The 27,181-nt window shown below is 40.2% G+C and overlaps 2 protein-coding genes across 7 annotated transcripts in view; one reads left to right on the plus strand and one right to left on the minus strand.

Annotated features, from left to right (window-relative positions):
• Positions 1 to 373: 373 nt before the first annotated feature.
• ANAPC16 (anaphase promoting complex subunit 16) lies at positions 374 to 12,365 on the minus strand. Of its 2 annotated transcripts, XM_030334684.2 has the most exons (4): positions 12,258 to 12,365; positions 7,937 to 8,105; positions 1,991 to 2,065; positions 374 to 1,206 (listed from the first exon to the last, which is right to left on the minus strand). In XM_030334684.2, the coding sequence occupies exons 2-4, from the start codon at positions 8,076 to 8,078 to the stop codon at positions 1,091 to 1,093; spliced, it is 333 nt and encodes a 110-aa protein (XP_030190544.1). In that variant the 5' UTR covers positions 8,079 to 8,105; positions 12,258 to 12,365; the 3' UTR covers positions 374 to 1,090. The 2 variants fall into 2 exon arrangements, with proteins under 2 accessions (XP_030190544.1, XP_030190545.1); XM_030334685.1 differs by lacking the exons at positions 7,937 to 8,105; positions 12,258 to 12,365 and adding an exon at positions 7,354 to 7,575.
• ASCC1 (activating signal cointegrator 1 complex subunit 1) overlaps positions 12,069 to 27,181 on the plus strand; it is a 108,570-nt gene continuing 93,457 nt past the window's right edge. For 4 of the 5 annotated variants that reach the window (XR_003972858.1, XM_030334680.1, XM_030334683.1 and 1 more), the window contains exons 1-4: positions 12,087 to 12,191; positions 14,138 to 14,282; positions 15,602 to 15,701; positions 21,582 to 21,679. Coding sequence is in view for 4 of the 5 variants with exons in the window: in XM_030334680.1 (XP_030190540.1) it covers positions 14,171 to 14,282; positions 15,602 to 15,701; positions 21,582 to 21,679 (310 nt within the window). In the remaining variant the exon portion in view is untranslated. Of the gene's footprint in view, positions 12,192 to 14,137; positions 14,283 to 15,601; positions 15,702 to 21,581; positions 21,680 to 27,181 lie in introns of all 5 variants that reach the window. The other variant, XM_032595289.1, reaches the window with a different exon arrangement.

Consider the following 27,181-nt stretch of genomic DNA (forward strand, 5'->3'; position numbering starts at 1 on the left):
TCGGGGTGTCTGGGTCGCTCAGTTGGTTGAGCATCCAACTCTTGATTTTGACTCAGGTCATGATCCCAGGGTCGTGGGATTAAGCCCTGAGTTGGGCTCTGCGCTGACGGAGGCATCTGCTGAAGATGTTCTCTCTCTCTCTCCCTCTGCTTCTCTCCCCAGCTTGTGTGCACACTTCCGCTCTCTAAAAAAAAAAAAAAACAACACCCCAACCTAAGTTCATATGGTTTTGTAAAGACAAATATCCCTGGGATAAAGGAAATCTATCATTTGCTTAGGAGAAATGTTTTTAGACTCCCTTCTTCTAAAAAGTAATTTGACCTCTTCCTGGTATCCCAAATCCCTGAGACTTTGAAAGGACAAAGAAAACCAATTTGGAACTCTTTCAAAGGATTTATTTGCTACAGAATTGCTTGAGCCCACCAACAAGATGAACTCAGGATTTCTGTGTTTAAAAGGATTTTGCTCACAGATTTATTTTTACAAGTGCTTCAACATTCAAAAAGTAATTCTTTTTGCCAGCATTTGGCATGTCTAGAAGAGGTTAGAAAAAGTTAGAATCTATAGAATTAGATGTCTAAAAATAGAAAAAAACCCGAAATTTTAAAATTCCTCATTTGAACAGGTCCTGAGTTGAAATCACATTCATCTGCAAGAAGAACTGTTTTAGGTCAGAAACGCTGTGTTGTGTAACTCCAGATCCTGATCTTGGATTTGACCAGTGAGGATTCCAGGCACTGCATGAATGACAGCAGAGATGTCATTCAGTTGGCCAATTCCGGCATGTGTCCTACCTGGCTTGTAAAGTTTTATAAATATCTCTTAAACCCAAACCTTCAGGTTCTCTGACGCCGATTGTCTTATTCTGATTCTCAATACTTTTTTTAAACAAATAAACAAAAATTTTCCCTGCAAGATCACACATTTAAGTATTTGTTGCTTGTGGATAGATACAGAGAAACCAAGCATGGATGCGAATTAACAATTCAGCGATGGAGCTGTGAATCTCTGGATGGCTGTGTAAGCTGCGAGAAAAGTCCCTCGCTGGCCCTGCACTTGCTGTGCACCAGAGGCGGCCTTCCGGGCAAGGTCAACCTGAAGAGGGTGTGAACCCCAGCAGCTGCTCGATGGGTTTAAACCGCCACTCATCTGCCTCCAGCTCTTCTACCAAACCAGCTAATTTTTCCATCCGAGCAACTTGCTGATCTGTAAGGGTCAAGGAGGCAATATATAATACAATGTATCTCCCACGAGACAGTCACCACCCACCATGATGATTGGTTTAAAAATAATTTCCAGAAGGATTTTTTTCCTCACTAGTCAAGAATTGAGGTCTTACTCTTTGTTGGTCAGAAGACTTAATCTACAACAACAATGACAAAAAACAAGGAGTATGTACCCTCCATGCCATAGCAATTTGGTACTAAAATCCTTGAGCTCCAGGCAATTGCAGCTTTCCCTCCTGCATCATGCCTTCAATAGAGAGAAACGATCTGGTGGGAGAACACAATTCCCTGATGCATAAATGAAGGCCGCAGAAAAGGTGCTATCAGGGTCTTAGAGTCCGGGCTTCTCAGAGTCCAGACAGACAATAAGGTATCACATAAATACTTGAAGGTGAAGATGATGATGGTAAACAGTGGAGAACATTAAAAGGTTTTAGGAAGGAGAAAGGAAAGCAACACACGAATGGTAGGAAGCAGAGTCTCCTCTAGAAAACTAACACTTCTGACTTCAGCTTCTGAGCCTCAATGTGGACATGACGTCTGGCTTAAGACCGCAGAAGGTTGTCCTCACTTCGGCAGCACATATACTAAGAGATCACGGAATGTTTTTGTCTGCAGGTCATTTAGAAAGTTCACTTAAACAGCCTTGTAGAGTTTCAGGAGTTTTTGTCACAAAGCACACCGACCTTTCTGATCCTCCGCTCCCATCCCCGCTGCCCCATAATTTGTTCTCATAGTTAAGTATACAACACTCATGTGCTTACCATGTTTCACCTGTTTAAGCGTAGATGCCACTTGATAACTGAAAACGGATTCGCAGAGGAATCTCTCAGAGCCATCTACAAACAGAAGAGGAAAAGTTTTAATCTGCTCTAAGGGTTTTATGGCTTCTGATAAACCAAGCAAGCGTGGCCATTCTTTTCCCTGCTTTCACATTCAGGGTAGTTTTCAGTGTTTACAAAGAGGGCTTCTGTTTCATTTAGAACTAACAGTCCTTAGCTATAAAAGCTACTTCTTCTATATCTAGAATATTAAAACAGTCCCTCTACTTGTTTCAAAGTTTAAAAATAATATTTAGAAAAACAAAAATAAGAAACCTCAGTGTGATGTCCTGGTCAACATTTCTCCCCTCCTAACCTGAGAGTTTCTTAATGTTCTCTTATTCTGCATGTCAGGCAAACACTGACATCTGACCCATTTGGCCACATGGCTCCTGTGCTATCCAAATACAAAGGTACACCAAAACTCTAGATCATTTTCATCCTGAAAAGTAAAACTGAGGGCAGAATAGCTGTTGTTGATTTTTAATATATCAAGTTACATCACTATGACCATCACAAAGCACTGCTGGGAAACTTTATTCTGTAAACGCAAATTGTAACCTTGATTTTCCAACTGAACCAAAACACTGCAATTTGGATGGTGATAAGAGTATGGTGCAATTCCAGAACCTAGCATTGTACCGGTGCCAAGAACTGGCAACAAGAAGGTAGCTAACTCAGTCGCAACAGCACTTGGAAGATGATTATGAAACATAAGCTAGTTCATGTTATTCTTTGTCAGGCAAGGGCTGATACAGCAAAATATACTCCCCAAAGACACGGAACTCATATAAGAAAATGTGACTTTTAGAAGGGTAGCAGAAACCATTTGGGGAAGGTGTCGTATTGCAAAAATCCTAAAACAAACGGAGGGAGAGGACACAGCTGTCTTTTTTTAGGTGGTAGTTCATGTCAGCACTACTAGGTGTCAAGCACTCAGCCATCAGTCACGGGCTGGCGTGTCACCCAGCTATTAAGTGACAAGGAGATAGGACTAACACATTCTGGCTTCATGCTGAGTTTCACACAAGGCTGACCTGATTTCAGAAGTCATGATTGTAGAAATAAAAGGAAACCTCATTTCAAATGGAGGCAGAAGGCCAGGACGGGGAGCTCTCATGCCCTAACACTCAGGGTCAATTGCAGACTCCAACAGGTAGAGGCAAATCTTGCTTTCCCAGCAGGAAGAAAGAAGCCTATTATTTTGCCACCCCAGCAGGATGAAGAAAGGTTTTTCTCCTCGCCAGGCAACAGCCTAGCCAATGAGAAACTGTCATAACTCAGCCAATGGAAAGCCACTACACTTCCCAAATGCCTACTTTGTGCCAATGGACTTTTTGTTTATAATAGTCTCTCCCAGCTCCCCCCTTGCCTCTCCTATGTTCTCTGGACTTGCCTATGGTTTTGCCATAGCTTGCTTGTCCCCAATTACAATTCCCTGCTATTCCTGAACAAACCCATTTTTTTGCTGGTAAAATAATGTGACAGTTTTATTTTTAAGATTAACAGGGTGAGGGGTGCCTGGCTGGCTCTGTTAGTAGCGCAAGTGATCTCGGGGTCCTGAGTTCAAGCACCACGTTGGGGCTAGAACTCACTTAAAAAAAGAGAAAAAAAAAAAGATTAAAATGGTGAACAATAAAACCATAGATATTGTATCCAAATGGCTTGGATGTACAACCAAGAGGGCTTCTGTCCAATATTATATTCAAAATTGATGCAAAAAAAAAAAAAAGAAAATGTAACTATTTTCAGATTATGTATTAATATATGCATAACGTTTTATTTCAAAATATTATTTCATAAAGTGCTACACTTTAGGAAGAAAGCTACGTTCGTTAAATTCAACCTCTTTTCTACATATTGAACTATATGGTGTATAATATCCTATCCCTTCCTCCCACCCCATTCCTCTGGCTGAATGGAAATCATTTGTGAGCAGATAATCTAAACTGAGCAAAAAAATTTTTTATTTTCAATTACCTAAATATTATACTGTCCAGTTTATTATGTAAATATGCCAGTGTTCATTATCCTCTTCATACCCTTGCTTAAAGAGTCAAATTATAACTCAAGTTTTATTTTAGAAAGAGCAAAGCATAGAGAATTAGAGCCCACTTCTCAGGTAGTTTGATCCTAAACTTTAGGATCTCACTTCACGAAAGGCAGTGGGGATTATGGGCTATAAGGATCAGGCCAAGATGTATTTGGAAGCTCTTGGAAGTGCTACCTCGCACTTACATTTAATCACAGGTGCTATTAGGATAAAATGCTTAAGTTATAACATTTGCATATTTCCCTTGGCAATGAACTTCAAAGCAAAAAGATGTAAGCTAATCTTTCAAAAAGGCACTTGCGTATCACTTTACCACTTTATGCCTATGGAACACACTTTTGTTGACTTGCAGCTCTGTATTAACCACAAAGTCCACTGCTTAGCCACATCCTATTAGATGTGGTATCTGTACCAATCTAAAGCCTGGAATTTCTCTAGAGAGGAGTCAGCCTGGGGCAATCCATCTTCTATTTAGAAATTGTAATCAAACCCTTTGTAACACACCAAACAGCAATACATCAGCTTTCCTCTTAAGGGACAAGCAAAGGTTATAAGTAGTGAAAAGTTCAGTAAATTGCCAAATCTAATAAATAAATGCCATGCCAACTCCAATAAATAAAATGCTATCAAATTCATTTAAAAGAATATTACCTCACAGCAGGAAATTAGACTATGCCAGATAATTTATACTTCAGTAGCCTACAATGTCACTAAAATTCAGCTGCTTCTGGGTTGGAAGGCATTCTCTAATTTGCTCACTAAACTGGGTGAGGACAATCTTAGCCAAGGGCAGGAAGAATGCTGAAAACTGCTGTAAAGATCTTCTTCAGTTTATGATGGGGTTACATCCTGATAAACCCATCACAAGCTAAGAATATCAAGTTGAAAATGCATTTTTTAAAAAGATTTTTATTTTCAACTTCATTATTTATTTTGAGAGAGAGAGCTAAGAGTGGGGTAGGGGCAGAGAGGGAGACAGAGGATCCGAAGTCAGCTGTGTGCTGACAGCAGCAAGCCCAAAGCGGGGCTCAAACTCATAAACTGTGAGATCATGACATGAGCCGAAGATGGCACTTCAACCGGCTGAGCCACGCAGGCGCCCCAAGATTTTATTTTTCTAAGTGATCTCTACACCCAGCGTGGGGCTCAGACTCACAACCCTGAGACCAAGAGTCACATGCTCCATGGACTGATCCAGCCAGGTACCCTGGAAGATGCATTTAATACACCTAACCTACCAAACATCATAACTTAGCATAGCCTACCTTAAAAGTGCTTGGAACACTTGCATTAGCCTACAGTTGGGCAAAATCATCTAACACAAAGCCTATTTTATAATAAAGTGTTGAATATCTCATGTAAATTATTGAACACTGTACTGAAAGTGAAAACCAGAAATGATTGTTTGGGTACAGAATGGTATCATCGGTTGTTTACCCTGGTGATTGTGTGGCTGAGATCCGTGGCTCCTGCCCAGCATCCTGAGAGAGTGCTATACCAAATATCGCTAGCCCAGGAATAGATCAAAATTCAAAACTCGAAGTATGCTTTCTATTAAATGCATATGGCTTTTGCATCATAGTAAAGTAACAAAATCCTAAGTCAAAATATCAGTAAGTTGGGGACCATGTATACATTATTTGAGGTGTCTGTTACAGAGTGGATGCGTGAGAAAGTTAATTCATAATGTTAAGTATATTACTTTGGTTTATTATCCTTAGACTTATGAGGAGGATGCAAAATCAAGTCGAACCTGTTATAAACAGTACCCAATCTTGGCTCCTGATTGCCTGTCTTCCTTCTCTGAAAAGGCAACTTTTCTTACTCTATTTTCATATTCAATTAAACTGGTGTAAGAAAACTGGTCCGTTAATGTGCGTTAGATTAGCTGCATAATAGTATCACCCATAAACATAGTAGAAGATGCTTCGAAATCCAACATCCTTATTAGGTTTCATTTAAGAAAATTCTTTTTAGGAGTACTCTTTTTCAATTCAACATTCTTGATTTGACCAGGATAATTCAGGAATGACCATCTTGAAGTTTTCATAGTTTGTCCTTAAGTGGAAGTGGCTTTAAAATATAGCTAAAACTTTAAGCCTAAGAAAGGGAATCAAAACTGTGCACTTTGAATTTAAACCTAATATAAATTCATCCTACAACAGAAAGCCAACACATTTCCTCCATGAAGCACACTGGGATGGAATAAAAATGTAGAGAACTAAAACTTGTTAGAACATCAGCATTCAGACTAATCTCAGTAGCCTTTCTTCTTTAATGTTTCCAAGTAATCTGGTATACGCTGACACAGAACCCTTATAGCTTTGAGACTAAGGAGGTACCTCCTGTATCAAATTCCTCTTGTAGCTAGAATTTAAATGACTTTAATCTTAGAGTCCATTGTTAAACATTGATTCCTCTTCTGCGGCTATAAAACTCATTAAGCAATTTCAGTGCCTCCAATTTTTGATTTTTGTGGGCAACTTCCTTAATACCAGTTGTCTGCCGCATACAGTTGAAGTCATAATGTATTTTTAGTGCCACATATGGTAAACAAGGCCCCAATTGTTCACTATGTCCAGACTCAGTGATGCCAACTCGAATATTCGATTAACACAACTGAAGATGAAAAGGCAAAGACAGAAGTACGTACATCACAGATGGATCACCAACTACATTACCCAATTGTCTATTTCACTAATCGTGATTTCAACCACTTCTAGAGAGCCTTATGGTCCCAGGCTTCCCATGCTTCTTTGTCACAAATGATTCTTCTGTTTGGGCTTAACCCAAAATTCTTTTTACCCGACATAAATGAATAAAGTTCACCCCCAAAAGCTGACGCCTATAGTTTGTACCTTTCTCAGAGATCTCCAGATTTTTAAAATATACTTACCAAGATTTGCAATTTAAAGCAAAAAAGATCAATATGTAACTAAGCACAAAAGTGCTACAAACAAGTAGATTTTGAATCCTTAATAGGTTCTTTGCTGACTTTTTTCAAAGTATGATGAACAGTTTATAGTTACGGACCATTCTTTTGTAAGAATCCCTCGAATGTTAGTCACAAGACAGACAGACTCCTGTGCTGCATCCTAGACTAATTCAGAATCTCTAAGGTGGGCCAGAAATGTGCATTTTAAATAAGCTCTTCAGGTGATTTTTTATGCTCCCTATTAAGAATTTATTGGTCTAGCTCCTAAAGTGACATGTATCCAATGAATTTCGGGTATCAATGCGGTTTCATGCTTACAGCTTGTGCTCTGATCTTGGCCAGCCAGTTTGCAAATGTGTGCTGAGTAAGATGGTGGATGATTTGACGCAAATCCAGCTCCAGTGCTAGTAAAACCACACAGCACTGTCCTGCAATGGGCCAGGAGAGTCATCTTCACATATAAGAGTAGTATATTAGTTTTCCTCTTAGAACCTATTTGATGAGGTTAATCTATCTGTAGTTTAGAAAAAAACGCATCAAACCTACTCATCATAGGGAGGCAGACTGGTGCCAGGATAAAGCAAACTGGAGCAGGAGGTCAAGAGAATTCCTGGTTCTAGTGCTGACTTTGTCTTTAACGTGGTCAAATCACTTTAACTTTTCTGGGTCTAAATAAGTCTAGATGACTTCCTTGATTTCCAAAGTCTTTTTCAGCTCCAAAATTTTGACAGTGGAGAAAGATTTGTGTTTTGAACATAACATTTTGAAATGGGGACAAGAGATGAAATGTGAAGCTGAAATCAGGGCACACTTGTCTCTAATCCACTTAATAGCTTCTTTACAATTAATATTCATTGCAGGTCAGAATCCAATTATTCAGCAAAAAGCAGCATGAGATCACCTTCTAACATCTCTCCAGCTCCTTTGGGGTAGGTGAAAAGGGCTTTCCGTGGTGGGGCAAGGTCTGAGACACTGAAACCAGATCCCGTGACAGAACTTCCACTGACCCCACCAGCTGAGGAGGATGATGAAGAGGCAGCCATTTCCTCTCTAGCAGAATTCTCACTTCACTACAGAGAAAGAAAAACAGTGATTGGCAAGTTTATGGAAGTGAGACTGACAATGTTTCATTCTAGCTGCCATAAAAGCCAGCATACAGTTTAGTATAAGCTCTCCTTTTTTTCTATCCTTTCTACTTCCGCAATCTTTTACTAATGCCTCAGGCCAAAATCTCAGGATTTTAAGTGAAAATATGTTTATTCTGCTTTTCTACTTAAAACACTACTTCCTACCATTAGCAAACTGTTTATATCACTTGGGATCGACTGTGGGTGATTTATGGGTTATGAAAGGGTGATATGGCAGGGCCAAGGTAGCAATTTGACTGAGGAAATAAATTATATGAGGATAAAACAACATGCCTCATAGGACAATTTGTCTTGGCTACGTCCTGACCAAGCCATACCAAAAAATTCACTTAAAAAATTTTCCAAATAAAATTCCAGAATAACACTGTGTTCTGTTCTCAAGGAAAGGGAATTGGTTAGGAAATACATATTTGTCTTTTCATTAAAAATGTTTTAAAAACTTTTTCATCCAAATGTAATACCCAAATTGGTCACTTGGTGGCATCCCCAAACCAGAACAAAGTAGCTCATGAAATGGCTCGTTGAATTCGTGGTTTATTACGAATACAGCAGCTGTGTTTAACCCCATGTCATATTAAAAAATCAGAAAGCCCAAATGTAAATGAGAAAATCTGTACTGAACACATGATTCCTTACAGAAGTTCAAAACCAAAATACTACTTTTGCCATCGAAGCTTATATTACACATTTACTTAAGATTCTAAAAAATGTACGTTTTCTAAAAAGAATGGCTAGCATTGTGCTAGAATTTCCCGCCATGATGGAAATGTTCTAACATTCTATTTCTGTGCTGTCCAATATGATAGCCATTGACCTTCTGTGGCTATTAAACTAGTGTGACTGAAGAACTGTATTTTAATTAAAAAAAAATTTTTTTTTAGGTAATCTCTATACCAAATGTGGGGCTTGAACTCACAACTGCAATCAAGAGTCACATGCTCCACCAACCAAACCAGCCAGGTACCCCTGAAAAACTGTATTTTAAAATTGTAATTAATATTAATTGAAATTTAAATAGTCACATGTGGCTAGTGATTACTGTATTGGATAATACAGCTCTAGTCTTTAGACTAAAAAATGACTTTACACTGAATTGTATACTTTAAAATGGCTAATGGTTAATGTTATGTTATGAGAATTTTAGCTCAATTTAAAAAAACAGAAAAAATGACTTTAAAAGGATTTTAAAAATGAATTTCTGTCTTTAATGGCCAAGAATTTTAGCTGGTATTTTCTTCTTTTGCTAGTTGCAAAAAACATTTGTTACAAAAGTCAGAACTTATTTTTGAAAAAATAGAAAAAATGAGAGAATACTATGCAGACATAAATCCCATATATATATACATAATCCAGTGTCCTAGCAAGAAAAATGATATAGTGTGCATTTTTGAAATGCTGGCTGTTCTGTTTCCTTAATTTTGTGATGATGATTTAAGGCTGTCAGGGAAGCAGAGTTTAGTTTTTTATTTCATTATATGTCCATAAGTAATACTGATTAAAACTGAAGGGAGACATGGGAACAGTAAGGCAACTGCTATAATTAGAATGTCAGCCTATTTAAAAATACAAATTGATTAAGGACATCGTCAATTTTGCTATTAGATCACCTTTTCTTTTTTCTCTGAGCTCTGTAACTTTCCGAATCATAGTCAGAAAACCAACAACATTTCAAGTTGGATACATATCCAATCTTTGGGTGACACTAGCTTAAAATATAGCTTGACAGGTTCTTAAATACTCTTTTAAACAGAACTGAAGCAGTAATGGACCTGGTCTAAATTTCTAAGTGGATTCTTGTTGGAATTCAAATAAAGTATACAGATAATTTAGCCATCTTTTGGAGAGGTACTCAGTCTTATTTCCCATCAGTTCAGAGCAGAACCTACTGTGAAGTGTTTATGTATCTCACCTAAGACTTAAAACCCCAAATCTTTTTTCTACACCTTGATAAATGCTCTATTCAGTTGCAAATGCAAGGGATGCTTTATATTTTGAAATCAGTGGTTCAGCAGAGCTCCCTAGGGACTGCCAGAGTGAGGACAGCTTCAAAGGCTAGACACAGTGTGACTTCTAAACTGAGTATAATCAAAGGAATTCCCTTTCATCCCATTTTCTTTCAAACTCAGAACTACTATCATTCAATACACAAAACAGCTAAGGTTGAAAACTGGAGTGCACAATTAGCACAAAGTACCTTTACACAGGTAAGCAGTTTTCTGCTGAGTTAGAATAATACACCTAAGTAATTTCTAGCTTTAAAGATACAGGTTGAATTTTGCATGCTATCAGCAGATGGTAAGAGAGGAATTTAAATGAAACTAACAATAAACCCTGCTTTGTAACTGCTTTATGAAGGCACGCATTCTGATCATCAGAACCAAACATAATGCTTGGCTTACATTAAGTAGCTGTTGATTTAAATAAATGTTTGCTAAATGAATTAAACATTTCACAGGAACCACAAGATTCCTTAAAGGTCATCTAATCCAATTCCTTCATTTTATGGATGACCAAACAAAACCAAGCTATAGAAATGTTAGCTTCTATGCTGTGACACTTTTCAAGCAACGGCTTTGTGGACATATCATGTGCCATATGAAAGCACTAAGAGTACAGACTCTGAAGCCTCTCGGCCTAGGTTCACGTCTTGGTTTTGCTATTTAACTTGCTGTTGTAACTCTGGACAAATCGTTTAACCTCTCTGTTCCTCAGTTACCTCATCTCTGAAATCGGAATCATAGTAGTACCTTCCTCAGAAAGGTGTCACAAAGGTTAATATAACTAAAGCATTTAGAATAGTTACAGGTATAGTAAACACTTAATACTAGCTATCCAAAATTAGTAATGGATATTTACTCCTGAATCTTTTTTTCCCCTAATGCAGATCCCAGTTTTGCATTCACAGTATGTCCCAACACACTTGCTCATGAGAAAAGTTTTAATTCTCTCCGTTTGACAGAGTCAGCAAGCTCCTAGAGGGGAAAGGGTCTGCTCAGCAAGAGGGAAAATGCCCTCCATTAACCCACTTAACACTTTCATTTTACGGTTCATGAGTTTAGAAAGAATTCTGTGATCTAGGAAAGGGGGAACGAGTTGTCTTTCTACCTGCAAGGCCTAGCAACAGAACCCGGATCTCAACTTTCCCGAATGAATAACGAACGATGATAGAACACAGGGCTAGTGGCTCAGCAAAGATTATATGCGTGGGAAAGACAAGTGGGGTGTCATGAGAGTTGGTCCATTACTGGTTTTTTTTTTTCTTCTTCATTCTGCAGATCTACAGTATTAATACAACTCTAGCACACACTAGGCTGCCAGGCCCAAGGTAGGTACTCGCTAAAATTCTGTTTAATGAGTAAATATTCATGATAAGTAATCTAATGTGGGACTTAACCTTATAAGGGAAGCTGAGTCTGTTGGCAGTAGAGATCCCCATAGCAGAGCAATGTTATTTTGGGGGGACACAGCATGGCTGTGTCCAGTGATAGGATGATCAAACATTTACTTTATCTACGACAGGGATGACCTCGTATTCATAAACTTTACTTTCTATCAGATCTACGTCTGTTTTCTTAAAAGAATTCTTCTTTTAGAAGGAGTCTCCTTATGAAAGACGCTGAAAGGACACTGGTACAATGGCAAGTTATTACAAGCAATCACTAAATTCCATCATCAACAAATCGTTCCATCGGGCTCCACTTAAAACAGCAGGACTACCACCCAAATGGATGCTGCAGCTAAAACTAGGTCGGGTGGAGAGAAAGGGGCTAGAAAGGGGAGGGGTCAGGACGCTGGCAGTTTCCCCACTAACTCCCAGGCACGCTTCCTCCTCCTTCCCCGTGCGGTCTCAAGGGGGCGACGCCACCGGCGCCGCCCCATTGCGCAGGCGCCGCCCCTCGGCCCGCATGCGCACCCAGTGCGGCGCGGCCTGAGGAAATTTCCTTACACTCCCTCTGCGGCAGGCTCCAGTTTCTCCTCCCATCTTCTCTGTTTTACTAGTCCCTGCAGGTAGGATCCCAGGGATCAACTCCCTTCCACCAAGCTCCCGGGGTCCTTGAGCCCTCGGCCACTTACCTCAGAGGATTTGGCACTTTCCCCTACAGCCCCGCCCCCAGGGCCAAGCCGGAGCGGCAGCGTTTACAACGACGAGGACGGCGGCGTGCGCGCGCCCGCGCGGAAGGAACCGGCGCCGGCGTGCGCGCGCTCGCGCTGGTGGGCGTGGCCAGGGCGGCGGGAAGTGGTGAACGCGCTCAGGGAAAGAACTTCCGGGTCCTTCGTCCCACACCCCCCCCCGCCCCCCCTCCCCCAACCTTACCGTGGTTTTGCTTGGAGTCCTGGAGTTCCTTTCTCTTCAGTCGTTTTGGTGTACTCGCTTTTTTTTTTTTGCTCGCTTTATGATGCGGGGCGTTAGCTTCCCCCACGACATTTCAGGCCTTCTGCTCTCCTCTCTCCAGGCTACCACGAGGCAGGATTAAATTGCTTATCTACCCCGTCCTCCCCCCCCCCCCCCCTTTCAGAGCAGTACCCCAGTGCTGAATGGGAAAGGCAGACGAAGTTTGCTGCCTTTGAGACACTACGCTCTTACTCCAGAGCTCATGGTCTGAGGGCCCGGCCTAAACATTAAACTACCTTTGTGAAGGGCCTTTTTTATTTTGTGAGGTCCTGGGGGAATAGGGCACTACGGTGTAATGTCCTTAAACTGTTGCTAATTATGCCTGTCTTCAAGTCTGCTTACCTTCTATGTTGTTATTTCTTGCAACGCGAAATCTCTCCTTCATTCCGGAAGCAAATTACCAATTAAAGTGACTTACTTGGTGAGGGTTGGATTGAGCTTTAGTATATTTAGTAAGGACGGGTCGGGTTTTGGAGGATCTCTCGAATTTTGGGCTTCAAGACTGTGTAACATGTAGGAACATTCGTTGAACTTAACCACAGCTAGTCCGTAAGGAACCTTTGCTTTAATTCTTGATTCATTAAGTGGTGACTAGAAGCTTGGCTTCTCAGTGAGTGATGTACAGTTTTTGGGTAGTGGCCTGTAGAAATGGATAGCAATGTGTTGGTTTGAAGAACCATTTGGTTAAGTGATAGTTTAACTGTTTTGATGGGCAACTGGATCTAATTTTGAGGTATGTTTCTAGCATGTCTGAAAGTACTTAGAGGTTATTTTTACTTCCTGAAAGATAAGTGTGCTAAACATTCCTAATCCTCTTAATTATCATGTTGGATAAACAGGGTGAGACACTTAGCAAATGGTTAAACAGAAAATTGTTTCTTACTCTCTTTAGGTTGAACTAATAAATAATAGTAATAAATACTATTCTCACAAAGTCATGGATGACCTGTATATAGAGGGCTGAATATTTTTTTTTTGGTTGCACGTATGTGGAGGAGGGGCAGAGAGAGACAGGGAGAGAGAAAGAGAGAGAGAATCCCAAGCAGGCTCCTGATAGTGTGGAGCCTGACAAGGGGCTCGAACCCATGAACTCTGAGATCATGACCTGAGCTGAAATCAAGAGTTGCTGCCCAACCGATTGAGCCACCCAGGGGCCTCTGGGCTGAGTACCATTGAATCACCTTTTCTTGGAGTGCTGAAATAGTTTACAAATTACTGTTTAGGGGCACCTGGGCACCTGGCTGGCTCAGTCTGTGGAGCATGCGACTCTTGATCTCAGGGTTGTGAATTTGAAGCCCATGTTGGGTGTAGAGATTACTTAAACGTAAAATCTTTAAACACAAAAACAAATTACTGTCTAGAGTGATCCAGGAATGGAATACTGTTACGGAAGATGTAGCAACTGACTTAAAACAGCTTGCAGGTAGGGGAAATCTAATGGGAATAGGGCTGCTTTTGCTTAGTGTGTACTTTGAACAGATGTCCAATTGCATAATGGTCCATGTAATAGAGGGTTTTTATTTCTGATTAAAACAAGGTAAAATGATCATTTGTTTTTCAGGATTTCACTAGAGTACTATTGGGAGAAAGTATCATGGAAGTTCTGCGCCCACAGCTTATAAGACTTGGTGGACGGATTTACAGAAAAAATCCCATCCAAGAACAGACTTATCAACATGAAGAAGAAGATGAAGACTTCTATCAAGGTAATCCTAGTTGCTCTTGGGTCAGATTAGTACAGTGGTCTCTGAATTGTGGAAGCAGTGTTTTGTTCTGTTTCAAAGTGTTCTTTGTGAGCACTGAAATTTGAGATGTTTGGCCTCTACCTAGCTCCATTTGTGTGGATGTCTGAGGGGACTGATTAGTTTCAATTTGATGAGCCATTCTCAGTTGCAGTCCGTAAATCATGTTTCATCTCTGTGCAGAGACAAAAATGTAATAAGGGGTAATTTTAATAAACTCATAACAGTAGCCATTAATATTCTGTGACAAAATTAATTTCCTTTATCTGTAAAGTTGTGAAGTAGTATATATAAATTGTTGAAATAAATGAAATATACATTTTATCCAGTGCCCCAAAATGTTAGCTGTTATTACTGTTATGTTGTGATTTTTCTTCTTGTAATCATATAGGCATTTCCAAATATGTGACTAATGTAATTTCATTATTACGTAGGGATGATTTTAAGAAGTAAAATAAACAGTTGAGATGGATTATGAATATATATATTTTTAAGTTTACTTATTTTGAGAGAAAGGGAGAGAGAGAATCCCTCATCAGTGCAGGGGCCCAATGCAAGGCTCGAACTCACAAACCGTGAGATCGTGACCTGAACCGAAATCAAGACTTAGATGCTTAACCAGCTGAGGCACCCAGGCACCCTGATTATGAATACTTCTAAGTCAATTAAATTGGGCTTGGGTTTAATGCACGAATAGGGCCTTTCATGTTCTCTGCTTCCTTTTCCTTTTGGTTTATAAACTTTTTCATCAGGCCCTAAGCCTTGGGGGTCAGTCTTCCCTTTGGTTTTCCCATTGTTTTCCTTTAGCCTTGGGGACTTGATCTCCTTTATTTGACCCTCCTTTCTCTTTGGCTGGCCTAATGGTGTAAGTTCTCCTGCTATCACTGCTATCTCATTCAAGTAATTTTGAAGTAATTTTGTCCTCATACTAAAAACTGCTTACTTGCACGTTGTAAGAGGATACTTTATGTTATGTGAATTACATCTCCATAAAAAATAGTAAAAAAGTTTTATTGTGTCTTATCTTTCTGGGGGAAAACAGTTAAATAGTGCTACGTATATACGACTTCAACAGGGTTCTAAGACTGGAAGGTTTAACATAGTCACGTGTTTTTTATTTTTCTTCCAAGAGCAGATCAGGAGGAATCTGTCAGAGCAGTGTTCTGCAATATAAAGTGTTTGTACATGTGTATTTTTTTAAACCTTGAGAGTGGTTGGCAGGTGGGGAGAAGACTTCTCCGCAGAGCAGCAGCTGTGAGTGAGGTGTGATGGTTTCTCTGCAGGCTTCATGGAGTGTGCAGAAGAGCCCTGTGATGCCTACGAGGTGGTGCAGACCCAGCAAGGTTTCCGGTGTACCGTGAAGGCCCCCAGCCTGCTCTACAAGTGAGTGAGGCCCCCAGCTTCACGGGACATACTGACAGGAAATTCAGCAGGAAGATGACTCTTTTCTACACTTTTCTGCAGTGCTTGATTACTAATGACAAAACAGTTTAGTGTTTTATGTCCTAGAATTTCTAAGGACTGATAATGGATCAGTTTCATCATTCCAAATGTATCACCAAGTCCTGTTAAGTTTTGTCTCTTAAATTTGTCTTTTTAATCTACCACTTGTCTCTTTACTGCCACCCTGCCGCATCTTCTGTGAATTACTTCAACCTACTTACTAGGCACATAATTATTGTTCTCCTCCCAATCAGTTCTTCACATTGAGGGTAGAGGCGTCTTTCTAAAAGGCAAATGTGATTACTTTATTACCTCTGCTTATATCTGTCAACATCTTTCATTGAAGATGGAATTCTCTTCCATTGGAGTGATGGCCAAACTCTTGAACGTGACTTGCCAGCCCTGCATTTTCAGTCACAACTCACACCACTCTTTTTCTGGTTTTGCACTTAAGCCTAGCTAGTTTTCTTCAGTTCCTGAAGTGTGCTGTGCTCGTTCCTGCCTTAGAGCCTTGGCATATGCTGTTCCCTTTGCCTTATACTCTCTCTTCCTTACCTAGTTATATTGTTAAATTTTTCTTTCTAGGGAACCTTGCTTTGACATCTTCATCCCCACCAACCACGCTGATTACTCTACCATATGTTTTTGTAACACCCTCTACCTTTCCTTTGTAGCATTTTTCAGTTATGTATATTTATTTGCATATTGTTTGATGTCTTCTCCACAAGACGGGAGACTTCTGGAAGGCAGGACTGTGTCTGTTCGATTAGTCTCCAGTGTTTGTCAAAGACTGATGCTTTCTTCAGGGTCATCTTTATGAATTTGCTCAGAAACTTTGTGATCACTTCACTCTGTGCTTACTTACATGGTTGCCCACATTCTGTCTCCACAGTAACATGGTTAGCTTAAGTGGTTAACTGGCTTCTTTTGGACTTACACCTCTGGATATAGGCTGGTTTAGGAAGTGTGTAAATTGTTATTCTGTGTTGTACCAGGTGAATTAGGTCTGTTCAAGCTCCTCTGTGGAGGAGATCTACAAATAGGGAATCCTATTCCCTTTAAGCTCCAAGAGGCAAATCATTTCATTTTCACCAATCTTGAGAATATTCTGAAACACCTGTTAAGGATGAAATTCTTCTCTTGGCGTGTGCCCAAATGGGAAACCAAATGCTAAACCTGACAGCTCATTTTCCTTTAAGGTTCCAGTGACATTTTCTTCTAAGAAACAAGATTTTAGAAAGTCATGTTCAGTTTCCTGGTGAAATCAATGTAACTGTTTTCCTTAATGTGTGTGTGTATTTGCCACCACTTAGGTGTGTAAAAATTCCTTAGATGTCTGATTCCAACTTGATCTTTTGAATTCTATATATTCTAAGTATTCATTATGTTCTAGGTGACTTGCATGTTAGATTAGTTATTAGTTCTGCTCAATTGTAATTAATAGACAGTATTTATTAGGAAGATTTTTTTCTTATTAATAATTTCTTTAGGCTTATTTGGATCAAGGAATAAATTTCTTGACCAAATTAATTTATAATGATATCTTAATAGTAGTAACACCTGTCCATAGACTAGATGTAATTCTTTAGTTCTCTGTGTCAGATACACATTAGAATCACCTGGAGAGCTTTTAAAACTCTCTATACTTGGGTGTACCACAGACCAATTAAACAGAGTCTCTGGGAGCTGGATTCAGGCATCATTGGTTTTTGAAACCCCCCAGGTAGTTCCAGGGCGTAGCCAAGATTGAGAACCACTTGATCTGGTTGGATTTTCTACCTTAAGGAGTCACCTTTTCACTGTGTATCTTTTTTTTTTTCAACGTTTATTTATTTTTGGGACAGAGAGAGACAGAGCATGAACGGGGGAGGGGCAGAGAGAGAGGGAGACACAGAATCGGAAACAGGCTCCAGGCTCTGAGCCATCAGCCCAGAGCCCGACGCGGGGCTCGAACTCACGGACCGCGAGATCGTGACCTGGCTGAAGTCGGACGCTTAACCGACTGCGCCACCCAGGCGCCCCTAATGTTTTTTTTTTTTTGAGGCAGAAAGTGACAGAGCATGAGCAGGGGAGGGGCAGAGAGAGAGAGAGAGGAAGACACAGAATCCGAAGCAGGCTCCAGGCTCTGAGCTGTCAGCACAGAGCCCAACGCGGGGCTCGAACTCACAAACCGCTAGATCATGACCTGAGCCGAAGTCGGACGCTTAACCGACTGAGCCACCCAGGCGCCCCTTCACCGTGTATCTTTTATTGTAGTGAATGTTTTAGATTTCTCATGTAAACCTCTTTTGAACCTGGCAGTAGTCTTAATTGGAAGGATGCCATTTGGGGATAGCATGGAATATACCGAGCTATGTACCAGTCACTGGGAAGCCCTTCTATATATGATCACGTTTAAGCCTTACACCAACTTTGTTGTACTTAGGTATTATTCATTCCATTTTTCTAAGTGAGGAAGTAGGCTTAGAGTGGTTAGATGACTTGCCCAGGATTTGAGTCTAAAACTTCTTTAACCTCAATTACTTCCTCTCTAAAATGCCTAGGCTATTAATAATACTTTGAGCCAGCTACTTTTTGTGTTTTTAAAAAATATTTTTATTTTTAATTTTTATTTATTTTTACTTTTTAAATTTAAACTTTAGTTAACATACAGTGTAATATTGGTTTCAGGAGTAGAATTCAGTGATTCATAACTTTATACAATACCCAGTGCTCCCAGCATCCATCTAGCCCATCTCCCACCCACATCCCTCCATCAACCCTCAGTTCTCTATCATTGAGAGTCTCTTATGGTTTATTTCCCTCTCTTCTCTTCCTCTCTCCTTCCCATGTGTTCATCTGTTTTGTTTCTTAAATTCCACATATGAGTGAAATCATATGGTATTTGTCTTTCTCTGACTGACTTATTTCACTTAGCATAATGCATTCTAGTTCCATGCACATCATTGCAAATGGCAACATTTCATTCTTTATGATGGCTGAGTACTATTCCATTGTGTGTGTGTGTGTGTGTGTGTGTGTGTGTGTGTATACACACACCACATCTTCTTTATTCATCAGTCAGTGGACATTTGGGCTTTCTCCATAATTTGGCTATTGTTGATAATGCTGCTATAAACATTGAGGTGCATGTACCCCTTTGAATGTGTTTTTGTATCCTTTCGGTAAATACCTAATAGTGTAGTTGCTGGATTATAGGGTAGTTCTATTTTTAGTTTTTTAAGGAACCTCCATACTGTTCTGCAGAGTGGCTGCACCAGTTTGCATTCCCACCAACAGTGCAGGACAGTTCCCCTTTCTCCACATCCTTGCTAACACCTGTTGTTTTTTGTGTTTTTAATTTTAGCCATTCTGACAGGTGTGAGGTGAGATAGCTCGTCGTGGTTTTGATTTGTATTTGCCTGATGATGAGTGATGTTGAGCATCTTTTCGTGTGTCTGTTAGCCCTAAAGATTTTATTTATTTTGTTATTTTTTTAATATTTATTTCTGAGAGAGAGAGAGACAGAGCACGAGTGGGGGAGGAGCAGAGAGAGAGGGAGACAGAGAATCCAAAACAGGCTCCAGGCTCTGAGCTGTCAGCACAGAGCCCGACACGGGGCTCGAACTCACAAACCACGAGATCATGACCTGAGCCAAAGCCGGACGCTCAACCGACTGAGCCACCCAGGCATCCCGTTAAAGATTTTATTTTATTTTTTTTTTAATTTTTTTTTTCAACGTTTATTTATTTTTGGGACAGAGAGAGACAGAGCATGAACGGGGGAGGGGCAGAGAGAGAGGGAGACACAGAATCGGAAACAGGCTCTAGGCTCTGAGCCATCAGCCCAGAGCCTGACGCGGGGCTCAAACTCACGGACCGCGAGATCGTGACCTGGCTGAAGTCGGACGCTTAACCGACTTTGGGCCACCCAGGCGCCCCAAAGATTTTATTTTTAAATAATGTCTACGCCCAACATGAGGCTCAAGTTCACAACCCCGAGATTAAGAGTTGCATGCTCCACCCACTGAGCCAGCCAGGTGCCCTAAGCCAGCTACTTGTTAATAGGCTTCTCTACTAGCCACATGCTAACAACAGTAGCCTGGTTGAAAGTACCCTTATTGGGGATCCTGGGTAGCTCAGTCTGTTGAGTATCTGACTCTTGATTTTGGTTCAGGTCATCATCCTGGGGTTGTGAGGTTGAGCCCCAGGTTGAGCTCTGCACTGAGCATGGAGCCTGCGTAAGATTCTCTCTCTCTCTCTCTCTCTCTCTCTCTCTCTCTTCCCCTCCCTCTCTCTCTTCCCCTCCCTCTCTTCCCCTCTGTCCCTCTCCCCTGCTCCCACACACATGCTCTCTCTCACTCTGTCATTTAAAAAAAAAGGTAAGTACCCCTTATTGATAAGGCATGGAAAGACTAAAGCCTGACAGAGTTGGTGGAATAGACTCTCTAGCCCAACACAGACAAACCACTGGAGAATTTGTGTTTCAGTCCTCTTCTAAACATTTGTTTTTTAAACCAGCTTACTACAGTGCATCTTAATGGAGATAATTGGGCTGGTTATTCCATTTAAAAACAAATGCACAGTCTTAGACCTAGTCACTCATGTGGTTGCGTACTGTAACTGAAGTCATAGAAGGTGAAATATTGTTGATGATGGGAAGTTTTTTTCTCTTTATGGTCCTGTCTTTGCATCTTCAGTGCTTTATAGACTCTGAAACTTTTCTCCAGGGATCCAGTAGTCTCTTTACTTTAACACATCTAATTACTCTGGGTTCCAGAAGATAACCTTGGATTGTCAGAACTATTTATTCTAGGAGGCCCAGGCAAGTAATGTAAGTGAGTCAATAGATGGTGGAATTGGAGTAGATGAAACAGAGTAGGGAGTGATGGGGATTGTGATAAGCTCATGTTCCATTTTTAGGGACTAGAGTAAGCTCCAGCCTATTTCCATGAGTTGTCAGATCTTCTGATTTTTCTAAAGAACCTGGAAATCTATATTTTTAGGTTAAATTTCCCCATTTTTAGGTGAAATCTCCTGAACAAAACGTGTATTGCTGAATTCAGCCTGAGGGTTACATATTTATTCTTTTTGCTTTTGAAGCTGTTCTGAATAATCTGTCCTGAATGGTGGACCCTTCTCTTTGCCAAGCTCTTTACCTTTATTTCATTTTATTATTATTTAGTATTTATTTTGAGAGAGAGAGAGAGCGCGCGCGAGCACGCGCACATGCACGCATGAGCAGGTAAGGGGTAGAGAGAGAGGGAGAGGAAGAATTCTAAGCAGGTTCTGTGCTGTCAGTGCACAGCCCAATGTGGGGCTTGATCTCATGAACTATGAGATCATAACCTGAGTTGAAATCCAGAATCGGACGCTTAACTTACTGAGACACCCCTATGCCCCAACCCTTATTTTATTAAGGATAATTCTTGCAGGATGAACTCATAATATAGTTAATTTGCTCTCGAAAGGACAACGTTTTCCCTAAACTGTAGACCCACTGGTTGCTGGGAGTGCCTTTTGAGACTATGCCAGCTTTCTTTTTACTGAATTGCAGACCCAGATTTTGAATCTAACTTTGAAGAGCAAATAGGTGTTGGGTGTGGTTATTTTGTTTATATGTTGAACTGACTCTAGGGCATTATTTTGCCAATTGGTGTATTGCAGCACATTCTATAAAGCTATATGACTTGTAATTTCCTCTACAAATATTGAGCCTTTACTGATGCACTTTTCTATAAGGGAGTATCTCTGGCTACATATGATTTAAATATGTAATTTTTTATTCTGATGCATTTGACTTACTATCCTTCTATTAATTAAATTTTCTCTATATTATAGGCATATAGTTGGAAAGAGAGGGGACACTAGGAAGAAACTAGAAGTGGAAACCAAAACTTCTATTAGCATTCCTAAGCCTGGACAAGAAGGAGAAATTGGTGAGACTTGGTATATGTATGATATTTGCAATCACTTTTGCATGTGTATGGAATAGTGTGAACCCAACAGAGGTGTTTAGTGACTATATTCTGTGTGTGTGTGTGTGTGTGTGTGTGTGTGTCCATGGGCAGAATTGAATAGTGACTGTATTCTTTATGGGGTTCTTTGGCCTTTTTATGATACATTAATTGGGCTTTTTATAAATAATCAGTATCAGTCTCCCGATGAGGGAAGATGTAGTTATACACCTTTATCTTGATTGAGTACCTGGGCCTTCACTTTATACTTTACCATGCACTGATGTTATAAAGCTTCCAGATTTTGTTGTGTAATAGGAGAATTCTTCTATGCTTTCCTAGCTTGAAATGGAGTTTGTGAATTGTTTAAAGTTAGAATTCGAGGAAAACCAGTGAGGTCAGCAAATATGAAATCAAGTTCAGCCCTTTTCAAAGGTGTTGTCTTGTTTTTCCCTTGCTTTGTAGACTGGGAAGGATATTATAAAAGCAATGATTAAAATAACAACCTGATTCAAGTAACTGCTCAAGTGAGGAAAAATAGCTGAGTATAAATCAAGTCAGAAAGTGTCTGTACTAAGCATCAGTGTGAACCAAGGGCACAGGCTTGTGTGGTAAAATGGCTTTGAGTGAAGGGCACTCACTGTAGGGACAACATTTTACAAAACTCATTCCAAAATGATAGGACTTTCTCAAAGTCCAATAAGCATAGCAGCCACCAATAATACATCTTTTATAAATACCCATGGGTTTTATTAAGTCTTAGGAGAAAAAAATTACTAGTTTTCTTCTCATTTTGTAAGCATAATCATCATGACAGATAAGATGCAGTTGACTGTAGAGCTGTGCTGTCCAGAAGGACTTTCTGCAATGATGGGAATGTTCTATACCTGCATTGTCCAGTACAGGAGCCACTAGCATGTGTGACTTTGAGTGCTTGAGATGTGGCTGGTATGACTGAGGAACTGAATTTTTAACTTCATTTAATTCTAATTCATTTAACTTTTAATTTAACTGGGTGCGTGTGGGCTCCTGTATCGGACAGCAGAATGCTAGAGTTTTTCTCAGTCCTTTGGTAACATCAGCAGGTGTTAACATAGGAACTCTAATGACGTTTTTGAAGAACTCTCATTAAGATAAATATTCAGCTCATTAGAATTACAGATGGAAAAATTCAGGTCTTTCCTTAAGTATTAAAGTTCAAGCTGCAAATACTGAAGTCATTTTATAATTGCAGTAAAGGTTATTTCTTTAAAAAAATTTTTTTTAATGTTTATTTTTAAGAGAGAGAGAGAGCGTGAGCAGGATGACTGGGGGAAGGGCAGAGAGAGAAGGAGACACATAATTCAAAGCAGGCTCTGGGCTCTGAGCTGTCAGCACAGAGCCCGATGCGGGTCTCAAACCCACCAACTGTGAGATCATGACCTGAGCTAAAGTCAGATGCTTAACCGACTGAGCCACTCAGGCGCCCCAAGGTTATTTCTTTATCTGTTTTTTTTTCCTGACTGTAGATTAATACAGGCTTTCAAAAGAACAAAAGCTTATAGAAATTATATATGTGTATAAAGGGAAATGTTTAAAAAAAGTATAAAGGGAAATGTCTTGTAATATGAACCTTAGACATAATCACTGTTAACAGTTGAATGTATTTCTCATTTTTTCTATCTGTATAGTAGCTATAACAACTTTTATTGCAGTAAAAATTATAACATGGTATAAATGTGGAATTCTTAGGCATTTTAAGATGCTGGAGTCATTCCAAAACTTATCCAGAAAAGGGTAGGCAGGTTGTAAAGATTCCATTTTGACTTAGAAAGCACAAATATTTCAGTGTGGAAACCCGTGTGTCTAATCGTTAAAAGTAAGAATTTAGTGGAACTAATTTAATTGGAAAACGAGGATAAACTGATTTATTGGTCTTGTAGGGAAGTATAGTATACAGAAAAATCAAATCTTTGGTTAGAGTAAATTGAGTCGTAATGTGAGACTAAGACAGGTTGCACTGGTGTGGTATTTGCTTTCGTTTATTCATTTTCTTTTGCCTCTCCTAAAACTAGAGAGGCTAAAGAAGGGAATGATCTAGTAGGTTTTAATTTGTCCTCTTGGCAAGGATCTGGTCGTCTAGGCTGTTTTGAAGTCTCAGGATATCAGAAATGCTTCTTTTCTTTTTTTTTTTTTTTTAAATGTTTATTTTTGGGACACCTGGGTGGCTCAGTTGGTTTAGCATCCGACTTCGGCTCAGGTCATGATCTTTCTGCTTGTGAGTTCGAGCCCCGCATTGGGCTCTGTACTGACAGCTCGGAGCCTGGAGCCTGCTTTGGATTCTGTCTTCATTTCTCTGCCCATTCCTTACTCATGCTCTGTCTCTCTCTCCCTTTCAAATGGTTTACATTATATTAAAAAAAAAAAAAGGTGTTTATTTTTGGGAGAGACAGAGACTGAGCATGAGCCGGGGAGGGCAGAGAGGGAGGGAGACACAGAATCCGAAGCAGGCTCCCAGCTCTGAGCTATCAGCACAGAGCCCAGTGCGGGTCTCAAACTCATGAACTATGAGATCATGACCTGAGCTAAAGGCGGACGCTTAACCGACTGAGCCACCCAGGTGCCCCTCAGAAAATGCTTTTAAAATGATACTGTCAGGGCACCTGGGTGGCTCAGTTGGTTGAGCATCTAACTCTTAGTGTTGATTTTGGCCCAGGTCATGATCCCAGGGTCATGGGATTGAGCCCTGTGTCGGGCTCCATGCTGAGTGTAGAGGCTGCTTAAGATTCTCCTTCTCCCATTGCCCCTTTCCCCCGCTCAAACGCGTTCTCTTCTCTCTCTAAAATAAAAAAATAAAATTATATTGTTATTGTAGTTAGAGAATTGGTTTTTAAAGGTTTAATGTCTTGGGGCGCCTGGGTGGCTCGGTCGGTTAAGCTTCCGACTTCAGCTCAAGTCACGATCTCACGGTCCGTGAGTTTGAGCCCCGCATCGGGCTCTGTGCTGACAGCTCAGAGCCTGGAGCCTGTTTCGGATTCTGTGTCTCCCTCTCTCTCTGCTCCTCTCCTGTTCATGCTCTGTCTCTCTCTGTCTCAAAAATAAATAAACGTTAAAAAATTAAAAAAAAAAAGTTTAATGTCTGGTTCCTGAGTGGCTCAGTCAGTTAAGTGTCTGACTTGATTTTGGCTCAGGTCATGATTTCACAGTTTCGTGAGATCTGCACTGACATCCCAGATCCTGCTTGAGATTCTCCCTCTCTTTCTGCCCCTCCTCTGCTCGCATTCTCTCTCTTTCTCAGAAATAAATAATAAATAAAGAACTTAAAAAAAAGTTTAATGTCAATGCCTTTAATTCTCTTTTTCCTCTGTATCCCATGTTGTAGTCACTAGACCAGCTGAATTTTGGTCTTCTCAGATATTAGTGTTTGTAGAATATTTCTAACCTCATCATATTTGATCTTTAGTCATTATGTGATCAGTTTTGAGGCTTTTTGGGAAGTCACTCTGAGCACCTTTCAGTGCCCTTTTCAGTTTACTGGGTTACAAAAATGAAAGCATCTCATTGGTCTGTCTTTTTTTTTTTTAATATTTACTTACTTTTGAGAGAGAGAATAAGTTGGGGAGGGGCAGAGAGAGACAGTGGGGGACAGAGGATCCAATGCAGGCTCTGCGCTGACACCAGAGAGCCCTACACAGGGCTCGAATTCATGAACTCAGATCATGACCTGAGCCGAAGTCAGACACTTAACTGACTGAGCTACCCAGGTACCCTGGTCTTACTTCCTACCAAACCACCTTCTTTTTTTTTTTTAAGTTTTTAAATTTATTTTGAGAAAGACCATGCGTGAGCAGAGTAGGAGCAGAGGGAGTGGGAGAGAGAGAATCTCAAGCAGGCTCCTCGCTTAGCACTGAGCCCAAGGTGGAGATAGCGAGATCATGACCTGAGCTGATATCAAGAGTTGGGCACTTCACCGACTGAGGCACCCAGGTGCCCCCCAAACCACCTTCTTAATAAAAAAGAATAGATTCAACATTTTGTACCAGATGTTTACAGAAATAAAACATAAAGACGAGTTTTAAGCTTCCTTTCCTTCTCCTTTTCCTTTTAATTTCTCACCAAATTTTTGGTCTCTGGCAGAGGTAATTTCTACTCTCCTTTAATTTTGTCTCTGTTTGCCTTTGAACCTCCTTTATCAGCATTTCTCTAGCACAACATTTGAGTATCTACTATGCATGGATAGATAGATCCCTTCACTGAGCATTTGAGTCTTTTGGATTCTCCAGGTATTCTGTCTGATAATATAAATAATGTCATTAGAAAACACTGTATTTCTACTTACTTTTTTTGGCTATTACTCCTGTCAGTTTTTTACTTAGGCAAATGGATCCATCTATGAATCCATTCATTCATAATCTACCTCTTTTCCTGGATATTTCTATCTTGTTTCTTTGTAATAAAATGGCTGTGATACTTTCATTCTTAGAAAAGGTTGTTTTTATTGAAAATTTCAAGTGCTCTAACAGAGAGTGTTAGGATAAATACATGGAATTATCTCTTTGCCTTCCGCAGTTGCTTGGAAGGACAAGCTTTGTGGTCTTTAAAGCACATAGCCCATTTTGCTGCTATTACAGTTAATACCTTAATATTTTATATCCTATTCAGAAGTCTGTCTTTAACCATTTTAATAAATAGTCTGTTGAGGGGCACCTAGGTGGCTCAGTTGGTTAACCTTTGGACTTTGGCTCAGGTCGTGATCTCACAGTTCACGAGTCTGAGCCCTGCATCAGGTGAGCTTGAGCCCTGCTTTGGACTAGCATGAGCCCCACTTCGGATGAACCCTGCTTCAAGTGAGCATGAGCCCTGCATTGGGCGAGCCCCACTTCTCTCTCTCTACCTCTCTGAGCCTGGTGGGATTCTCTCTCTTTCTCTCTTTCTCTCTCTCTCTCTCTCTCTCTGCCCTTGCTCACTTGCACCCTCTCTTTCTCAAAAAATAGTCTGTTAAAATGCCAATTTTGTTCTTTGTTTTTATCTTTTGCACCTTTCCTTAGTTGCTGTTTTGAACCACGCCCTGCCAGTTCTACAACCTAGAGATTTAATCTCTGCTTACACAGAGATTGTATTATCCCTAAATGATTTTCTTTGTTTGCAGACAGTGGTCTGTGCTTTGTGGCTCCCCACCAACTTTCATTTATACATAAAGACATAGTCTAGATCAAAGAAGGCCAGATTATACCAAAACATGGGTATTTGGTATCCATCCATATAATGTAGATAAAGATAAAGATTTTACTTTAATTTTCTGTTTTCATACTTTTTTTTTTAAGTTTATTTATTTATTTTGAGAGAGAGAGAGCGAGTGAGCTGGGGAGGGGCAAAGGGAGAGGAAGAGAGAAAATCATAAGCAGGCTCCATGCTGTCAGCACAGAGCCTGATGCGGGGCTCGATCTCATGAACCATGAGATCACAACCTGAGCCAAAATCCAGAGTTGGACGCTTAACTGGTTG

The sequence above is a fragment of the Lynx canadensis genome, chromosome D2 (assembly GCF_007474595.2).
Source record: "Lynx canadensis isolate LIC74 chromosome D2, mLynCan4.pri.v2, whole genome shotgun sequence".
NCBI lineage: Eukaryota > Metazoa > Chordata > Mammalia > Carnivora > Felidae > Lynx > Lynx canadensis.